We start from the raw sequence: 14,880 nt of genomic DNA on the forward strand, positions 1-14,880 counted from the left end.
GTTTGAGTGTTGGGCAATGACTCTGGATCCCAGGGTTGAATTCCCAGTTTGGCCCTGGAATTGCAGTGGGTGACCTTGGGCAAGGCACATGCTCTCAGCCTGAGGAGAAGGCGGCCATGGCAAACCTCCTCTGAAGAAACCTTGCCAAGAAAACCCCAGGATAGGGTTACCATTTGTTGGAAATGACTTGAAGGCACACAACCATGTATTGATTTAGTTTTTATCCTGCCTTTCTCCCAAGTTGGGACCCAAGGTGGCTCCCAGTATACAAATGCACAGGTGGGCCGGTGAGCTGGGGGTAAGGCGAGTTGATGCCCTGGTGGGAATGGGTGTGTTTTGCTCCTGCTTTGGCCGCCTTGGCTGCTCTCAGCCTCAGAGGAAGGAGGCCAGGGCCAGGCTCCTGTTGGAGAAGGCTTGGAGGCGCCCAAGAAGAGTAGGGGTTTTCCAGGTGGGAGAGAGAGGGCCAGGGCTGGTGGAGGGAGCCATGGCTGCTGCCCTTGTGGCCCAGCTGCTCCTCTCACATGCCAGACAGGGAGGCGGCCAGGGCTTTCATTCATTGCTCTTTCCCCAGAGCTTTGGGATTCTTTGGCTCAGAGAGCGAGCCCTCCTTCCTTCCCCATCCATCCATCCGTCCATCTACCCCCTCTTTCGCCCCCCTTCCTCCTCCTGGCCCCCCGAGGGGCCTGGCCCTGCCCTGCCCTGGCGCCCAGACCCCTGGCCTTCTTCGCCTTACAAGGGCTGAGGGCCCGAGGCCTACCCGACTCCATTCATGGCCTCGACGCTCCTCCAGGGCGCCCAGGAGACCAAATAAGGGAAAGCTCCCTCGCCAGCAGCAGCCCAGGGACCCCTATAAAGGGCCCGGATCCCCAGCGCCAGCCACCCGGCCCACAGCCCAGCACCAGCACCAGGAGCAGTGCCCCAGCCCTCCAGGGCGGCTGACTTCGGGGGTGAGTACTAGCAGCAGAGGGGCTTGGGGGGGGGGGGCAGGGGACAGCTCCTCCATCGCAGCCTTCTCAAAGGTCTTCCATTCGGAGCATCACTAAATAAGCTCCACCACCCCTCTCCTGCTCTTTCTCCTCCTTTCTTCCTCTCTTTCTCCTCCTTTCTTCTTCTTTCTTCTCCTCCTTCTCCCCTTTTCTTCTTTCATTTCTTCTTTCTCCTTCTCCGCCCTTCTCCTTCTTTCTTCTTTTCCTTCCATCTTCTCTTTCTCCTCCTTTCTTCTTCTCTTTGTTCTTCTCCTTTTCCTCCCTTCTTCTCTTTCTTCTTCTCTTTCTCCTCCTTTCTTCTTCACTTTCTTCTCCTTCTCCCTTCTTCTTTTCTTTCTCTTTCTCTTTCTTTTTCCTTCTCTTTCCCCTTCTCCTCATTCCCTTTCTCCCTCTCCTTCCCTTCTTTTCCTTCTCCCTTTTCCTCCTCCCCCTTTCTTTCTCTTTTTCCTTCTCTTCCCTTCTTCTTCTCCTTCTCCTTCTCCTCCCTTCTCCTCCTCCCTTCTTCCCCCTCTCATTTTCTCCCTTTCCTCCTCCTCTTCTTCTTCTTGTCGTTTTTATGATTTAGTTACTTTGTTGTTGTTCTTTTGCGCTGTCCATTCCAACTGATGGAGACCCTCTCCTGGGGTTTTCTTGGCAAAGACTGGTTCAGAAGAGGACTTGCCATTGCCTCTTCCCCTGAGGCTGAGAGAGTGTGGCATCTCCAAGTTACATTACTGTACTTTTAAAAAATGGTTTTGTTGTCACTAGTCCCCTTTGAATTCCCTCTGTGGGCAAAGAGAGGCAGCTGGGCTTTAGATTTTAAAAAATGAAAACAAAGAAGGCAATGGGATTTTAAAAAAACCCAGAGTTCAGAGTTGAGGGTGTGTTTTTGGGCAGTTGTGAACAGGGCCAGTGTGGTTTGAGTGTTGGGACGTTATCAGACAAGGGAAATTGGAAGTATAATCCAATGGCAATCTGAACGCAATCATGGGCTTTAACGTTATTGCATGATAGACTACCACACGCAATTTTGGGCAATGGCAAGCTATTTTTGGGCAATGGGAAGTCAGTTCGAATGTAATTCAAATTTAAGTAAATTCACTGAACTAGCGAATTCATGTGAATGCGTTCTGGCCCCACTTTCTTTTCATTCAAAATTAAGAGAAAATCCTCCCGTGTGATAAACCAGGATTCGATGACCAGCTTGGCCATGAAACCCACCTTAGGCAAGTCACACTGTCTCAGCCTCAGGGGAGGTCATGACAAACCTCCTCTGAAGAAATCTTGCCAAGAAAACCCCAGGATAGGGTCTCCTTAGTCAGCTGGAAACAATCTTGAAGGCCCACAACACGCGACACAAGTATAGCTGCATCCATACTGGAGAAATAATGCGGTTTGACTCTATTTTAACTGCTATAGCTCCATGCTATGGAATTCTGGAAATTGCTCCGCTCTGGTGCCACAAGAAACTACAATTCCCAGAATTCCATAGCATGGAGCCATAGCAGTTAAAATAGCATCAAGCCACATTATTTCTCCAGTGTGGATGCAGCCAATGTATTTAGAATGCATGTAGCCCACCCACACCTTTTCTCTCCTGCCAAGTTCCTGGGAGCTATTGGCTTTCCCTGTGAAAAGGAAGAGGAATTTGGTCTGGTTTCTATTCTCTACTTTAATGGAGCGAACCAACCTGCTGAACGTTATTTCCCAAATAGGTTCAGCACTTTGGACAGTGCCTTAAAGTTGGGCCTGAAACCTGGAGCAACATCCCTGGGCAACTGACCGGAAGCCAACAGCAGCCCTTCCAGATGTGTCAGTGTGTCTGTGTGTGTATTTGGTGATGAAATCCAGAAAAATAACTTCTTTGAAGATACTAATGCAAAACCCACTAGGATTCCATCTCCCTCTAAAATAATAATAATAATAATAATAATAATAATAATAATAATAATGAAAATAATAATCATCATCTTCAACAACAACAATATTCTGGGCTCAGCAAAAATGTTGGAGTAGGCATTGCGATCCAGTGTGGTTTGAGCATTGGACTAGGACTCTGGAGACCAGAGTTCAAATCCTCATTCAAGCATAAAAACCCACTGGGTGACCTTGGGTAATTCACACTCTCTCAGACTCCGAGTGTGACAATGGCGAACCCCCTCTGATGAAACCTACCAAGAAAACCCTCTGATAGGTTCACCTTAGGGTCGCCATAAGTTAAAACTGACTTGGAGGCACAAAACAACAAAGGCATAGAATAGTCTCCACAAAACTAGTGGCAAACTGAGGGTGCATCTACACTGTAGAAATAAGGCAGTTTGACACCACTTTAACTGCCATGGCTCCATCCTACAGACTCCTGCGAGTTATATTTTGGTGAGGCACCAACACTCTAGGGCAGAGAAGACTCAAGACATTGCAAAACTATATATCCCAGGTCTACAAAACAGTGATACCTTTATGCGGCTAACCAAAATGTACAAACTACATGATGCAAGCTTTTGAAGCTCCACTTGAAAGGGAATTTCACAAAGGGAATTTCACCTCTTCTGTGACTCTAGGCCATGCTGCCTTCCATGATGTGTCTCAGTCATTCTTGTCTCTTTCAGCTTCTGCCAGCTTCCTTTGCAAGATGTGTGACGACGAGGAGACCACCGCCTTGGTGTGCGACAATGGCTCAGGCTTGGTCAAGGCAGGCTTTGCTGGAGATGATGCCCCTCGTGCCGTCTTTCCCTCCATTGTTGGCCGCCCCAGACACCAGGTAAGGCCCTGGCTTTCACCCTTGGTCCCCCCTGACCAACAGGTGTGGGGGGGGGATGGTTCTGCCCAGCCCTCTTTTCATCCATCCACAACTGTCACAAGGAGATTTGTGGTGTCTGAAAGACTACAGTACATGAAAAGGAAGCAGCACTTCTTTGCCCACCATGTCACTGTGTCTCTTCACATTGGATAAAAATCCTACATGGCCCCATTATAGCATATTCCCATCTTCCTCCCATCCCAGTTTCCTCTGCACCCACTTCTACTACCCTCAGTTTTCTTTTCTTCCACCTGCAGTCCTTCTCCCCTGAATGCAGTGAACTGTTCTTCCTACCATTTTTGCTGTCTTTCTTTCACAACAGTCAACAAGTCATTATTGACAAACCTTGCTCTCCACAAACCTTCATTTTTCTGGTAAAATTTACTGCGTCCCAATTTTGAACAGGAACGGAGAACTAATTTTGTTGGGGGGGGGGGGGGGGCCAACCGTCTAATTAAAAATAATAATTGTAAGCTGCTCTGATAGCCTTTAGGCTACTCTAATAAATAAATAAAATAAAATAAACATTAGAAGGCAAGTTGTTTTTAATTTTGCCTACTTGCAGTGGGAAGTCAAATTGCTTTTGCCTGTCCATTATCCTTGAAAAATTCTTAAGTATAAGGATTCTTGCAACATAGTGTAGCTTACTGCTAAGTAAATGGGCAGAACAGATTGTTTCAGCTTTTCTTATTCCTAGGAAAGTTCAGCTACAATCACTGCCCTAATATTTCTTTTTACTTCATCATTTAGTAAACTTCTGGTTGATAATTCCTGAGGTAGCTCAACAACACAAGAGCCTTAGTGGGCAAATTTTACCAGATCGCTTCTGGGGACCTGGTATTTGTGGGATTCTCAGCAAATATTACCTGCAAAGTGTGCCTTAGGATTTCTTACAATAGTGTGGAGATGATTTTCAGAAGGAGAGCTATATTAAGTCTGTTGCTGTTAAAGCAGTGAAGACTGTTGTGTCACCTTAAGCACTGCATACACTTTTCTATTTCATATGCAGTTCATATATAAAGACGCGCACACACACACACACACACAAATAAATACAAAAAATGCAGGCAGTAGGAGCTGCATGAGTGGTTAGATGTGAAATAGTTACATTGACTGCTCACAGTGTAGTGTTGATCAATGTCCAGACATTCATAAGTTAATTAACACCTGCATTACTTTACTGTGTTTTCCCGTTTTTTTTTTTTTGCTCCAATATTATAACCTATATTGTTTCATGGATTTAGCATACTGTCCTTTCTTCTCAATTTCCTCCTCCTCCTTTGTTTCTGAGTCCAATAAGGCTATGGAATAGGTACTCTTATATCTTGTTGGATTCTAATACCCATCAGCCCCACTTGCCCTGTCAGCTGTGAGGGGTGATGGAAGTAGTCATTCATTAATATCTGGACAGTCCTAAGTTTCCTACTCCTGCCCCTACTCCCCATGTTCATGGCTAAAAAATCAATGTTACATTCCAGCCATCCTTATTCACCCCCACCCCCAAAAAAGTTGTAAATCTTTAAGGCTGCACAGGACTCTTTATAGGAGGAGGTAATGGTGTTGAGTTCCCAGATCCTGCACTGTTTCTTTGATTCATGTCATATTTTCACCAAGCTGGTTCTTGTCCCTGATTATTATGAATATAACATGCCCTAATGAAAGCCCATGTGGTACAGTCATGAGCAGGGGTAGGCAACCTGCGGCCCGTGGGTCGGATGCGTCCCGGCAAGGCCTTGGGACCGACCCCAGCACGGTCCTGCCGCCGATTGCCACCGGGGCCTTTGGCCTCTTGCGCACAGGGGGCAAGGGGGGCAATTGTCTATAGACGCCTCAGAAACATGCATTTATATTAATTTTTTTTAAAAATCAGCAAATTTTTTTGTGTGTCCTCCACTTTTTTAAAAAAAGTGTCCACCATTTAAAAATGTTGTCCTACATTTGTCCTGGTTTATTTATTTATTTAATTTTTTTAAAAAAATATTTAATTATTTATTTTTTGCCTTCGGCCCCCCAGTTGTCTGAGGGACAGCAACCTGGCCCCCGGCTCAAAAAGGTTGCCTACCCCTGGTCATGAGTGTTAGACTCTGGGTGACCAAGGTAATGCCTTGGGTCATTTTAGGCAAGTTACATCCTCTCAGCCTAAGAGGAATGTGACGGGAAACCTTCAATTTATTTATCTTAATAAAAAAACTGAGCAGGCAAGATTTCTGAAGTACAACATCAGATGTCCCTTATTTGTGAATAACTGTGATGTGTTCACTTATGCAAATAAATACAGGGGGAAATTCAGTGAAAAATAAAGGTGAACTCCAGAAATTAGTCTTACTAATGTCAAGAGAAAGAAATGTAAGCATGCCACTATTGTATTTAAAATTAATGGAGCTTCATGTGGTTCCTGCCCTCACAAACAGCAGCAGGCTATTTCAAGACCAAAGAATAAATTGTAGAGAATGCAAAATTGTACAGAGGTAATGTATATACTCTGGAATGCACTAACTGGGCAGACAGTTAAAAAAGTATTGTTACTGCTAATGTTAACTGAAGTTACTTCCAGAATAAAATAGTAAACTACAATACTGTTTGGGAAAATAGTTGCCAGTTCATATGTTACATTGGTTGGTTTCCTCCTCAACCACATCTGACAGCTGTTAAATGACCAAGATAAAGCAAATAAGTTCCCTTTACATTATGAAATAAATGGCAAATTGTTACACTGGAAAAATAAAGTAAAAGCAAATTTTCACTGTTAATCAGTATTTCATGTTTTTATCTCTGCCCATCTCATGTTTCTGTACATCATGCTGTCCTTTATACCATTCACTCTCACAACGCCTGGCATTGTTTATTTGTCTCTTCTGCTCCCCAGGGTGTTATGGTTGGTATGGGCCAGAAAGATTCCTATGTGGGTGATGAAGCTCAGAGCAAGAGAGGTATTCTGACTTTGAAATATCCCATTGAACATGGCATCATCACTAACTGGGATGATATGGAAAAAATCTGGCACCATACTTTCTACAATGAACTGCGTGTTGCCCCTGAGGAGCACCCCACCCTGCTCACAGAGGCTCCTCTGAACCCTAAAGCCAATCGTGAAAAGATGACTCAAATCATGTTTGAGACATTCAATGTACCTGCCATGTATGTGGCCATCCAAGCTGTCCTATCCCTCTATGCTTCTGGGCGTACTACAGGTAAGACACCAACCTGTTCTCTTTATCAATCTTCCCTAACCATTGACACTGTAAAGCAATTAAATCACAAACCACAGGAAGTTCACTCCTTTGTGATTTTTAAGTATCAAATTGCTAGAAAAGAAGTATTACCTATTTCTGAACTCATTCCCTAAGGAAAATTGTGCCCTTCTTTCTCAAGGTTGAAAGTGTGAGGAAAATCCAGTGGTTTATCATTGTTTAGTCAGAGGTTGTAAAAGTAACTTTTTCTGGAACTACCACTCCCAGAGTCCCCTTATTGACGCCTGATCATGCTGGCTGAGGATTCTGGCAACTATAGACCAAAAAAGTACCTTTTCTAAGCTTTGAGCATGACTAGAGTGAGCCTTCATAAATTATGGTAGTTACATGTCAGCTACTTATCCGTCCCATATTCTGTCATAACATTTATAGTTTTGACACCATGCTGGTGATGAAAGACTCGGTTCAGTTGTGCCAAAGAAAGCCCTGAAAAAGAATGAAGGACTTGGCAGCAGGGGTGTGATGGGCACAATAACCACAATTAGGTGACTTCCTCCCTTCCTTTCCTCAATCAATGTCTTCTCATTTTTATTCTACTGTGTAGACAGGGCCAAGGACTTAGAATCTTCTCATCTGATAACTAAATAACTAATGTTGGGTTATGGGGAGACTATGGGATGAAGCCATGGATAAGGAACTCCTATGTCAGAGTTGTAATGTATCAAGTACACCATGTTATGAATACAGTAAAGAAGATCTGGTGCCCTCTGTTCTGTTGCAGGAGGCTATTTGCACAGGTGTCCTACTCTGCTGCCTGGCACAGTCAAGTCAGTCGCTCTGAGGTCAGAACCTCAGTGTTGGTGCCTCATTCAGACTTCAGGAGCGAGTGACTCACCACCACAGTGGCCATGCCAGGTGGCACAGTGGGACACCTATGCAAACAGCCAGTCACAATAGAGGGCCCCAGGTAATGGGGAAGTCCGGACCAGATTTAGGGCCAGGATACCCTGACATGCTGCCGCTGGAGTATCCTGGCCTGTGCAGGCACCACCATAGATTATGAAAACACGCTTCCATAAAGTCAGGATCAGATCAATGCCTTTTGCTGCCAGAGGTAGAGCAGCCAATATTTCCCCCCTACTTCCCAAAGTCAGTCCAGTCAGGCTATTTTAGCAGCTAAGGCAGAAAACCCCACAAAAGCCCCCACCTCCAGTTCCTGAAGTACAAATACAATTGTAATAAATTGAACAACCATTCATTTACTGCCCTTTCTTGACACCCAATAGCCACTGCTTGAGGAATCCACCCCAGTGTCTCAGAAAATTACTCAAAGAGGAGCTAGGTTCTATAGTGGATGTTGGCTTTAAGGGAGTCTTTTCCTTCTCTATTGTGGTCAGTGATGAGATACTGAGAGAACTCTGAAATGAAAAATCGCAGCCTTCAGAACAGTTTTCAGTTATAAAAAGAACTTTTCAGGCCACCTAGATACATATATATCTTCAAATCTGCTGTGCTGCTTATTGTAAGGCCACATGATTTCTGAAAGGGTTGTTACTGAATGTGATGACAGGCTTATCTGATCTTGACAATTTCTGCTTGGCAGGTATTGTCCTTGATTCAGGAGATGGTGTTACGCACAATGTTCCTATCTATGAAGGCTATGCTCTTCCTCATGCCATCATGCGCCTGGACCTGGCTGGCCGGGATCTGACCGACTACCTCATGAAGATTCTGACAGAACGTGGTTATTCCTTTGTCACAACTGGTAAGTTTAGTTCAAACTCATTTGAAACAACCAGCAGTTCTCCCAGTGAACTTTAAAAAAAATCCATAGTCCAAAGTGTGTATATAGACTAATCTTAAAAATATTGAACAGTATAATAAACTGAATACATTGGAATGAATCCAGATGTAGTCGTAGAAGGCTCATATGAAAGCATGGAGACAATTTCAATGGGTCTATTCTAGGTATGGCTGAATCTAGATCCAGTCCATAAGCTACACTATCATTACAATTCAAAGCGCGTGTGTACCCCATTATTTTAAAACATGTAAAATTTCATAATACTCTATTTTAGAAATTTAAAAATAGAAGTTCATAAGAAGCTGTTTTACACTGTGTCAAATGAGACCCTCTTCCCCTATTTCATCTAAACCAGTACTCTCAGTTCTGACTGGCAGTTTTTTGGAATTTCAGAAAGGATTTTCCCCCCTAGGGCTACCTGTGGTTCCTGCACAGTCCCTCAGGGTGTCTCATCCAAGTATTAATCAGGCCCAACTCTGCTAACCTTCCAAAATGAGGCACAGTCAGATGTGCTCATTGGCATGGTGGCACCTTGCCATTTTTCACCTGTATGTACCACTCACATAAGATTTAGTGGCAATAGCCAGTAAAATTAATTTCAGTAGCGAACTGGTGTGGGGTAGTGGTTTGAGTGCTGGACTATGACTCTGCAGACCAGGGTTTGAATACCCACACAGCCATGGAAACCCACTGGGTGGCCATGGACAAGTCACACTCACTCAGCCTCAGGGGAAGGCAAAGGCAAACCCCTTCTGAACAAATCTTGCCAAGAAAATCCCAAGATAGGTTCACCTTAGAGTCACCATAAGTTAGAAATGGCTTGAGGGCACATAACGATAATTCCCAAACCACATAAGGAAGAACTATATTCAAATTCTATTTTTCTCCCTAAACATTTTAATTCTTATCTTATTCTTTGACTGGAGCCATTCTTCTTGCCACATTCCTCAAGACCTCATTGCTTATCTCATTGCTTTTAATCACAAGCCTCCATTTTAAAACCTTTCTCCAAGACTTTCGCAATGGCTTTCTGGACAGATACACCTTCTCCCCATACTCCAACAGACATATCCAGTGATACCTTGGACTATCCCTCACTCATTGGTACACTAGATGACGTTCTGGAGGATATTTTGAGATGGCATCCCCAAACAGAAATACAGAAGACATTTTAGGCATCTTTTCCCTAGAAAAATTACTATTTCCCTGCTTTTGCTTGCCTTGCCTTTGGCCTGTGTCTTTCATTTCCTGCTGTGAATTTCTATGTTTGCTCTACAGCTGAACGTGAGATTGTCCGTGACATCAAGGAGAAATTGTGTTACGTTGCTCTGGATTTTGAGAATGAAATGGCTACTGCAGCCTCTTCCTCCTCTCTAGAAAAGAGTTATGAATTGCCTGATGGCCAGGTCATCACAATTGGGAATGAGCGTTTCCGTTGCCCAGAAACTCTCTTCCAACCATCTTTTATTGGTAAGTATTTGCATGGATGTAACATTTAGGCCCAGGTGACTTTAACTAGCCTCTGTTATTTGTATATTTTGTATAATTCATTAGTATTTATTTATTTATTTAGACTATTTATTTAGCATATTTTTGGCTTGCTCTTCTGCTCAATGAGTGCTTAAAGCAATGTGTTCATAAATATAATAAAAATAACAAAATACATAAATTATAATAAAACCAGGGATTAATAGCAAACCTTGAGGATTGTGTTGATTATTGACACTTTGGTAGAGGAACATACATTTCACCAGTGTAAAGCTGGTGATTTGAAGACTGGTGTTATTGTGTGAGCCATCAGCTGCCATTCACAGCAGGCTGCTAGGAAAGTATACTGCTATGATGATAACATGGTACAAATATGATACTGGGTCCCTGACACATTGAGAAAAAAATGATGCTGAGCCATTTAGACAGCTTGAGAAACACTGGTCTGGATAAAAGTAACAGAAAAGTAACAAGTACTAAATGTACAAAGCTACAAAACACTTTGAAAATGTACAGCATTAGTTGTACTTAGTTGTGACATTTTGTAAAAGGGTATTCAGTGAATTACTGCTAGCGCTCCATATCCACCAATTCTTTATCCACAGATTCAACCATCCATGGTTTGAAAATATTCAAATGGATATAAATCCCAAAAAAGCAAACCTTGATTTTGCTATTTTATATAAGGGACACAATTTCACTATGCCATTGTTTTGAATGGGACTTGAGTATCCATGGATTTTGGTATCCACAGGAGGTCCTGGAACCAAACCCCAATGGATACCAAGGGCCTACTGTACTTTAAATAACTAATTCGAAACTCAGTTGTATCCAACTGAAAAGACGTGGAATATGAGTAATGCTGCTGACAAGATCTAGTTCAGGATGACTTCTCATAGCCTCTTTATAGACAATTAATGTTAACAGGAGATAATGAAGCCTTTAGGACAGTAAATATCATTCAGATGTTTTATAAAATGTTTTATATTGGAAACTGGGGGATGAAATAGTACAAAAATGGGGTCTAGCTCACAGCAGTTACAGAGTTCCCATGTTGACATTGACAAATTCCCATTACATTGCAAAATCCCTGCATTACTTGAGTCTGCTATTTTTAGGGAGCATTTGTAACCTGTGTAGAGTTACTGCATTTACTCTGATGACAAATAGGTACGTCTAAGCCAAGGGCCTAATATCTTTATCCTCTTGGTCTTTCATCTCAATTAAATTAACATTCATTATCCAGCAATGAGAGATTTATTCTTCAACAGCAAAATAACTAATTACACAGGAGAAGTGGGAAGACATACAGCCCTCTTGCTTCTTTATTTCCCATGTGATTACGCCTTAGGGACATCTACATCTCTGTACAGTTCCATGGTGCTAAATGATAAAATAGGGCTGTGCCCCACTTACGCATGTCAAAGGGATGGGTGCCTTTTCTTTCAAGAACTTTGCTTTCTGGTCTTGCAGAAACTTGCCTCCATTTCTAAAACATTTTAGCTGCCCCCAGAATGGTGCCCCAGATTTATTATGTTGTTGTTGCCAACATGTCATTGGATATCCTTGATGAAAGACTGAATTTTACTAGCATCTTGTTGTGGTTTAGGCTGAATAGCATTTTTTCCAACTTTTGAATTTTGAAAATTTCAGCCATTGTTGTTAGGGCTTGCACACCTGAAGGAAGAGCACACATTACTGGGTGATTTGAATGTGTTACCTCCTTTAATTTCAGTAGGATTTCTTTTAGCAACTCTGCATAAAATCCATTGAAATAAATGGATATGATGGTAAAGCAACAGTGCCTGAACACTGTATCTAGTATCCAGGAAAATTTGAAGACCCAAAAGGGCCAGTGTAGGTTCATGTTCCCTAAGACCAACCTTTGACATGACCAATATGACACTCTCTTTCTTCTTCACTAAATAAATCTGCTGGATGCAGCAAGTGCTATAATATAACCCTCAGAGGTTTAATGCAGTTGTTCGTCAGCTGCTGTCTTGTTATAGATCAAATTTCAGATCACTTTAAGAAGGCCACCTGTCAACTAATACTTTGGAATCCCATCCATGAATTCTTACTTCTGATGTATTTTCTCCCCATGTTTGCAGCTAAGCTCCTGCTCATTCCTTCATCATCTGTTGCCCTCACAAACATGACCTCTGCATTTCTCTTCTTTCAAATGCAGTTGCTAACATACTTCATTACACCCTGAAGTTCTCGCCATGAAAGCAATCAGCTGCTCTGCTGCCACTGTCTTGTCTTGTATTATAAAACATAAAATTAGCCCAGTCAACAAAAATTTGATGTGTTCACTCATTTATTTTGTCATTTTGAGAAACGCTTTCAACCAACATCCAGGCAAAAAATTGGTTTATACAACCTTATTCTTTTCTTTTGTAGTTCATGCAAATAATCCCAGACTTCCTGCAAAGCAACACTGAGAAATCTAATACATAAAGTAATACAATAGAACCAGCAAGAATTCCTTGCTTCCAACCTCTCTAGTTATGCAATACAAATGTTGCATAATTCTACTTGTGCAAATTGTTGCAGAATGTTGCATAATTCTGCCTGTGCAAGATTCAATTTTAGGTTTAGGCAAAAAAATTATATGGCATAAACACAGGAGAGAGGGCAAAGTGTGGCCCTCCAAATGTTGTTGGATTCTGTCTCTCAGCATTCTTGTCCAGGCAATGGATGATGGGAGCTGCAGTCCTTCACTTGGAGGGTTGCACTTTGTCCTCTTTCTCATCATATCAGAAAAGGACAAAGTGCAACCCTCCAAGTGAAGGATTGCAGCTCCCATCACTCTGCCACATTTTCTAACCATTGATTTGTCAAAATGCTTCCTGTCTTCTCACACCTTATTTAGAAATTCCTCCATTTTCTTGGTAGATTCTTGATAAAACAAATAATTTCTCATACTTTAGCCTTCTTTCAGCATATTGACAGGGTTTCCATGACAATACTTTTTTTCTCTATGCTTTGTCTTTTAATGACTTATCGACTTCCCTTCCTTCTTCAAGGGATGGAATCTGCTGGAATTCATGAGACTACCTATAACAGCATCATGAAGTGTGATATTGACATACGTAAAGACCTGTATGCCAACAATGTACTCTCAGGTGGCACCACTATGTATCCTGGTATTGCTGATCGTATGCAGAAAGAAATCACTGCTCTGGCTCCCAGCACAATGAAGATCAAGGTAAAAGGATGTGTTTGAGGCCCCAAAGTGAAAATTACGGTGTAGTCCTATGGTCCCAAGAAACTATGTCAGCATTCATAAGATTTTTTTGAGGGAGAGGGGAAGGACATTTCCTTGTCCACGGGTGGAGAGATAAGACCTAACTTAGGGGGAGAGTGTAGTGGAGTCTCCTTCTTTGGAGGTCTTTAAGCAGAGACTGGATGGCGATCTGTCGGGGATGTTTTGATTGAGATTTCCTGCATGGCAAGGGGTTGGACTGGATGGCCCTTGTGGTCTCTTCCAACTCTACGATTCTATGATTCTATGAGAGATATTCCCTGGTAGTCTATCTGCAATTAAGTCATTATTATTATAAGGGAAAAAAAGTGGCTTGAATTCAGGAAGCATGATATGTGTGCTGAGTAGGCGCTGTGAATGCAGCACAAAGAACTCAATATTGCACAATGGACAAAATCCGTAGAAGCATAGAATCACAGAGCATGATGTTGTGTAATTGACACATTCAGGATGCAATGGTGGAAGTGCTGTTGTGCAATCCATGATGTTGCACAATGCCCATAGCTTCTTTTTCTGTCCTGTGTTGCTGCCTCCTCTTCTCCATAGCCATTGTGCATTGTGCCTTACAGTTTGGCCACTGTGCTATTTTGTCAGTGTTTGTCAGCATGCATTGCCCGATGTTGCTATTGTGCATGGGGGCATAGTGCTGTGATGGCATATGCCTGCACGCTGTTCTTTATGCCATGCTAAGGGCCTACTGAATTGAAGTCAATGTGTGTTATATAGATTAGAAAGCCAGTGCTAGGATAGCTTTCATTGAGAATCTTTTTTTTTTGTTTTGTTCCTCCTTTCAGATTATTGCCCCTCCTGAGCGGAAATATTCAGTTTGGATTGGGGGCTCTATTTTAGCATCTCTTTCAACCTTCCAGCAGATGTGGATCAGTAAACAGGAATATGATGAGGCTGGTCCTTCAATTGTCCACCGCAAGTGCTTCTAAGCCTCTTTCTTCTCCCCTTCCTCCCTTCCACTTATCTCCCACTCAGGATGACATGCTTCTTGAAGTCTTTTTCCCTTCAGTAATCCTTCCTGAACTTCAGTGTTCAGTTATTGTACAGTTTGTTTACACACACCCGTGCAATGTATTTGTGCTTCTTTGAATATTTATTGCTTTATAAATAAACAAGATCTGGGACTTGCAACCTAAATATGCAATTTAGTCTGATTTCTTTTGTGTGGACACCCATGATGATCTAAAACCTTATTAGTAATAAGTCTTTCTGACAGATAGTGTCAAAAACATCATTGTCCTCCAGAGTGATCCTGTTTGGTGGAACAAGAGGCTCAGGCTGTTGTTATTAATTCAATCTCTCTGTGTATTTTTAGTCTTCTTTTGAAACTCCAAATGGTGAAATAGTTGATGTTA

At 42.5% G+C, this 14,880-nt stretch overlaps 1 protein-coding gene across 1 annotated transcript; it reads left to right on the forward strand.

Moving 5' to 3' along the window:
* Nucleotides 1–840: 840 nt before the first annotated feature.
* ACTC1 (actin alpha cardiac muscle 1) lies at nucleotides 841–14,662 on the forward strand. The gene is made up of 7 exons (XM_042444351.1): nucleotides 841–947; nucleotides 3,575–3,726; nucleotides 6,632–6,956; nucleotides 8,560–8,721; nucleotides 10,039–10,230; nucleotides 13,278–13,459; nucleotides 14,311–14,662. The coding sequence occupies exons 2-7, from the start codon at nucleotides 3,598–3,600 to the stop codon at nucleotides 14,452–14,454; spliced, it is 1,134 nt and encodes a 377-aa protein (XP_042300285.1). The 5' UTR covers nucleotides 841–947; nucleotides 3,575–3,597; the 3' UTR covers nucleotides 14,455–14,662.
* The last annotated feature ends 218 nt before the right edge of the window (nucleotides 14,663–14,880 follow it).

This window comes from Sceloporus undulatus, chromosome 1, assembly GCF_019175285.1.
Source record: "Sceloporus undulatus isolate JIND9_A2432 ecotype Alabama chromosome 1, SceUnd_v1.1, whole genome shotgun sequence".
NCBI lineage: Eukaryota > Metazoa > Chordata > Lepidosauria > Squamata > Phrynosomatidae > Sceloporus > Sceloporus undulatus.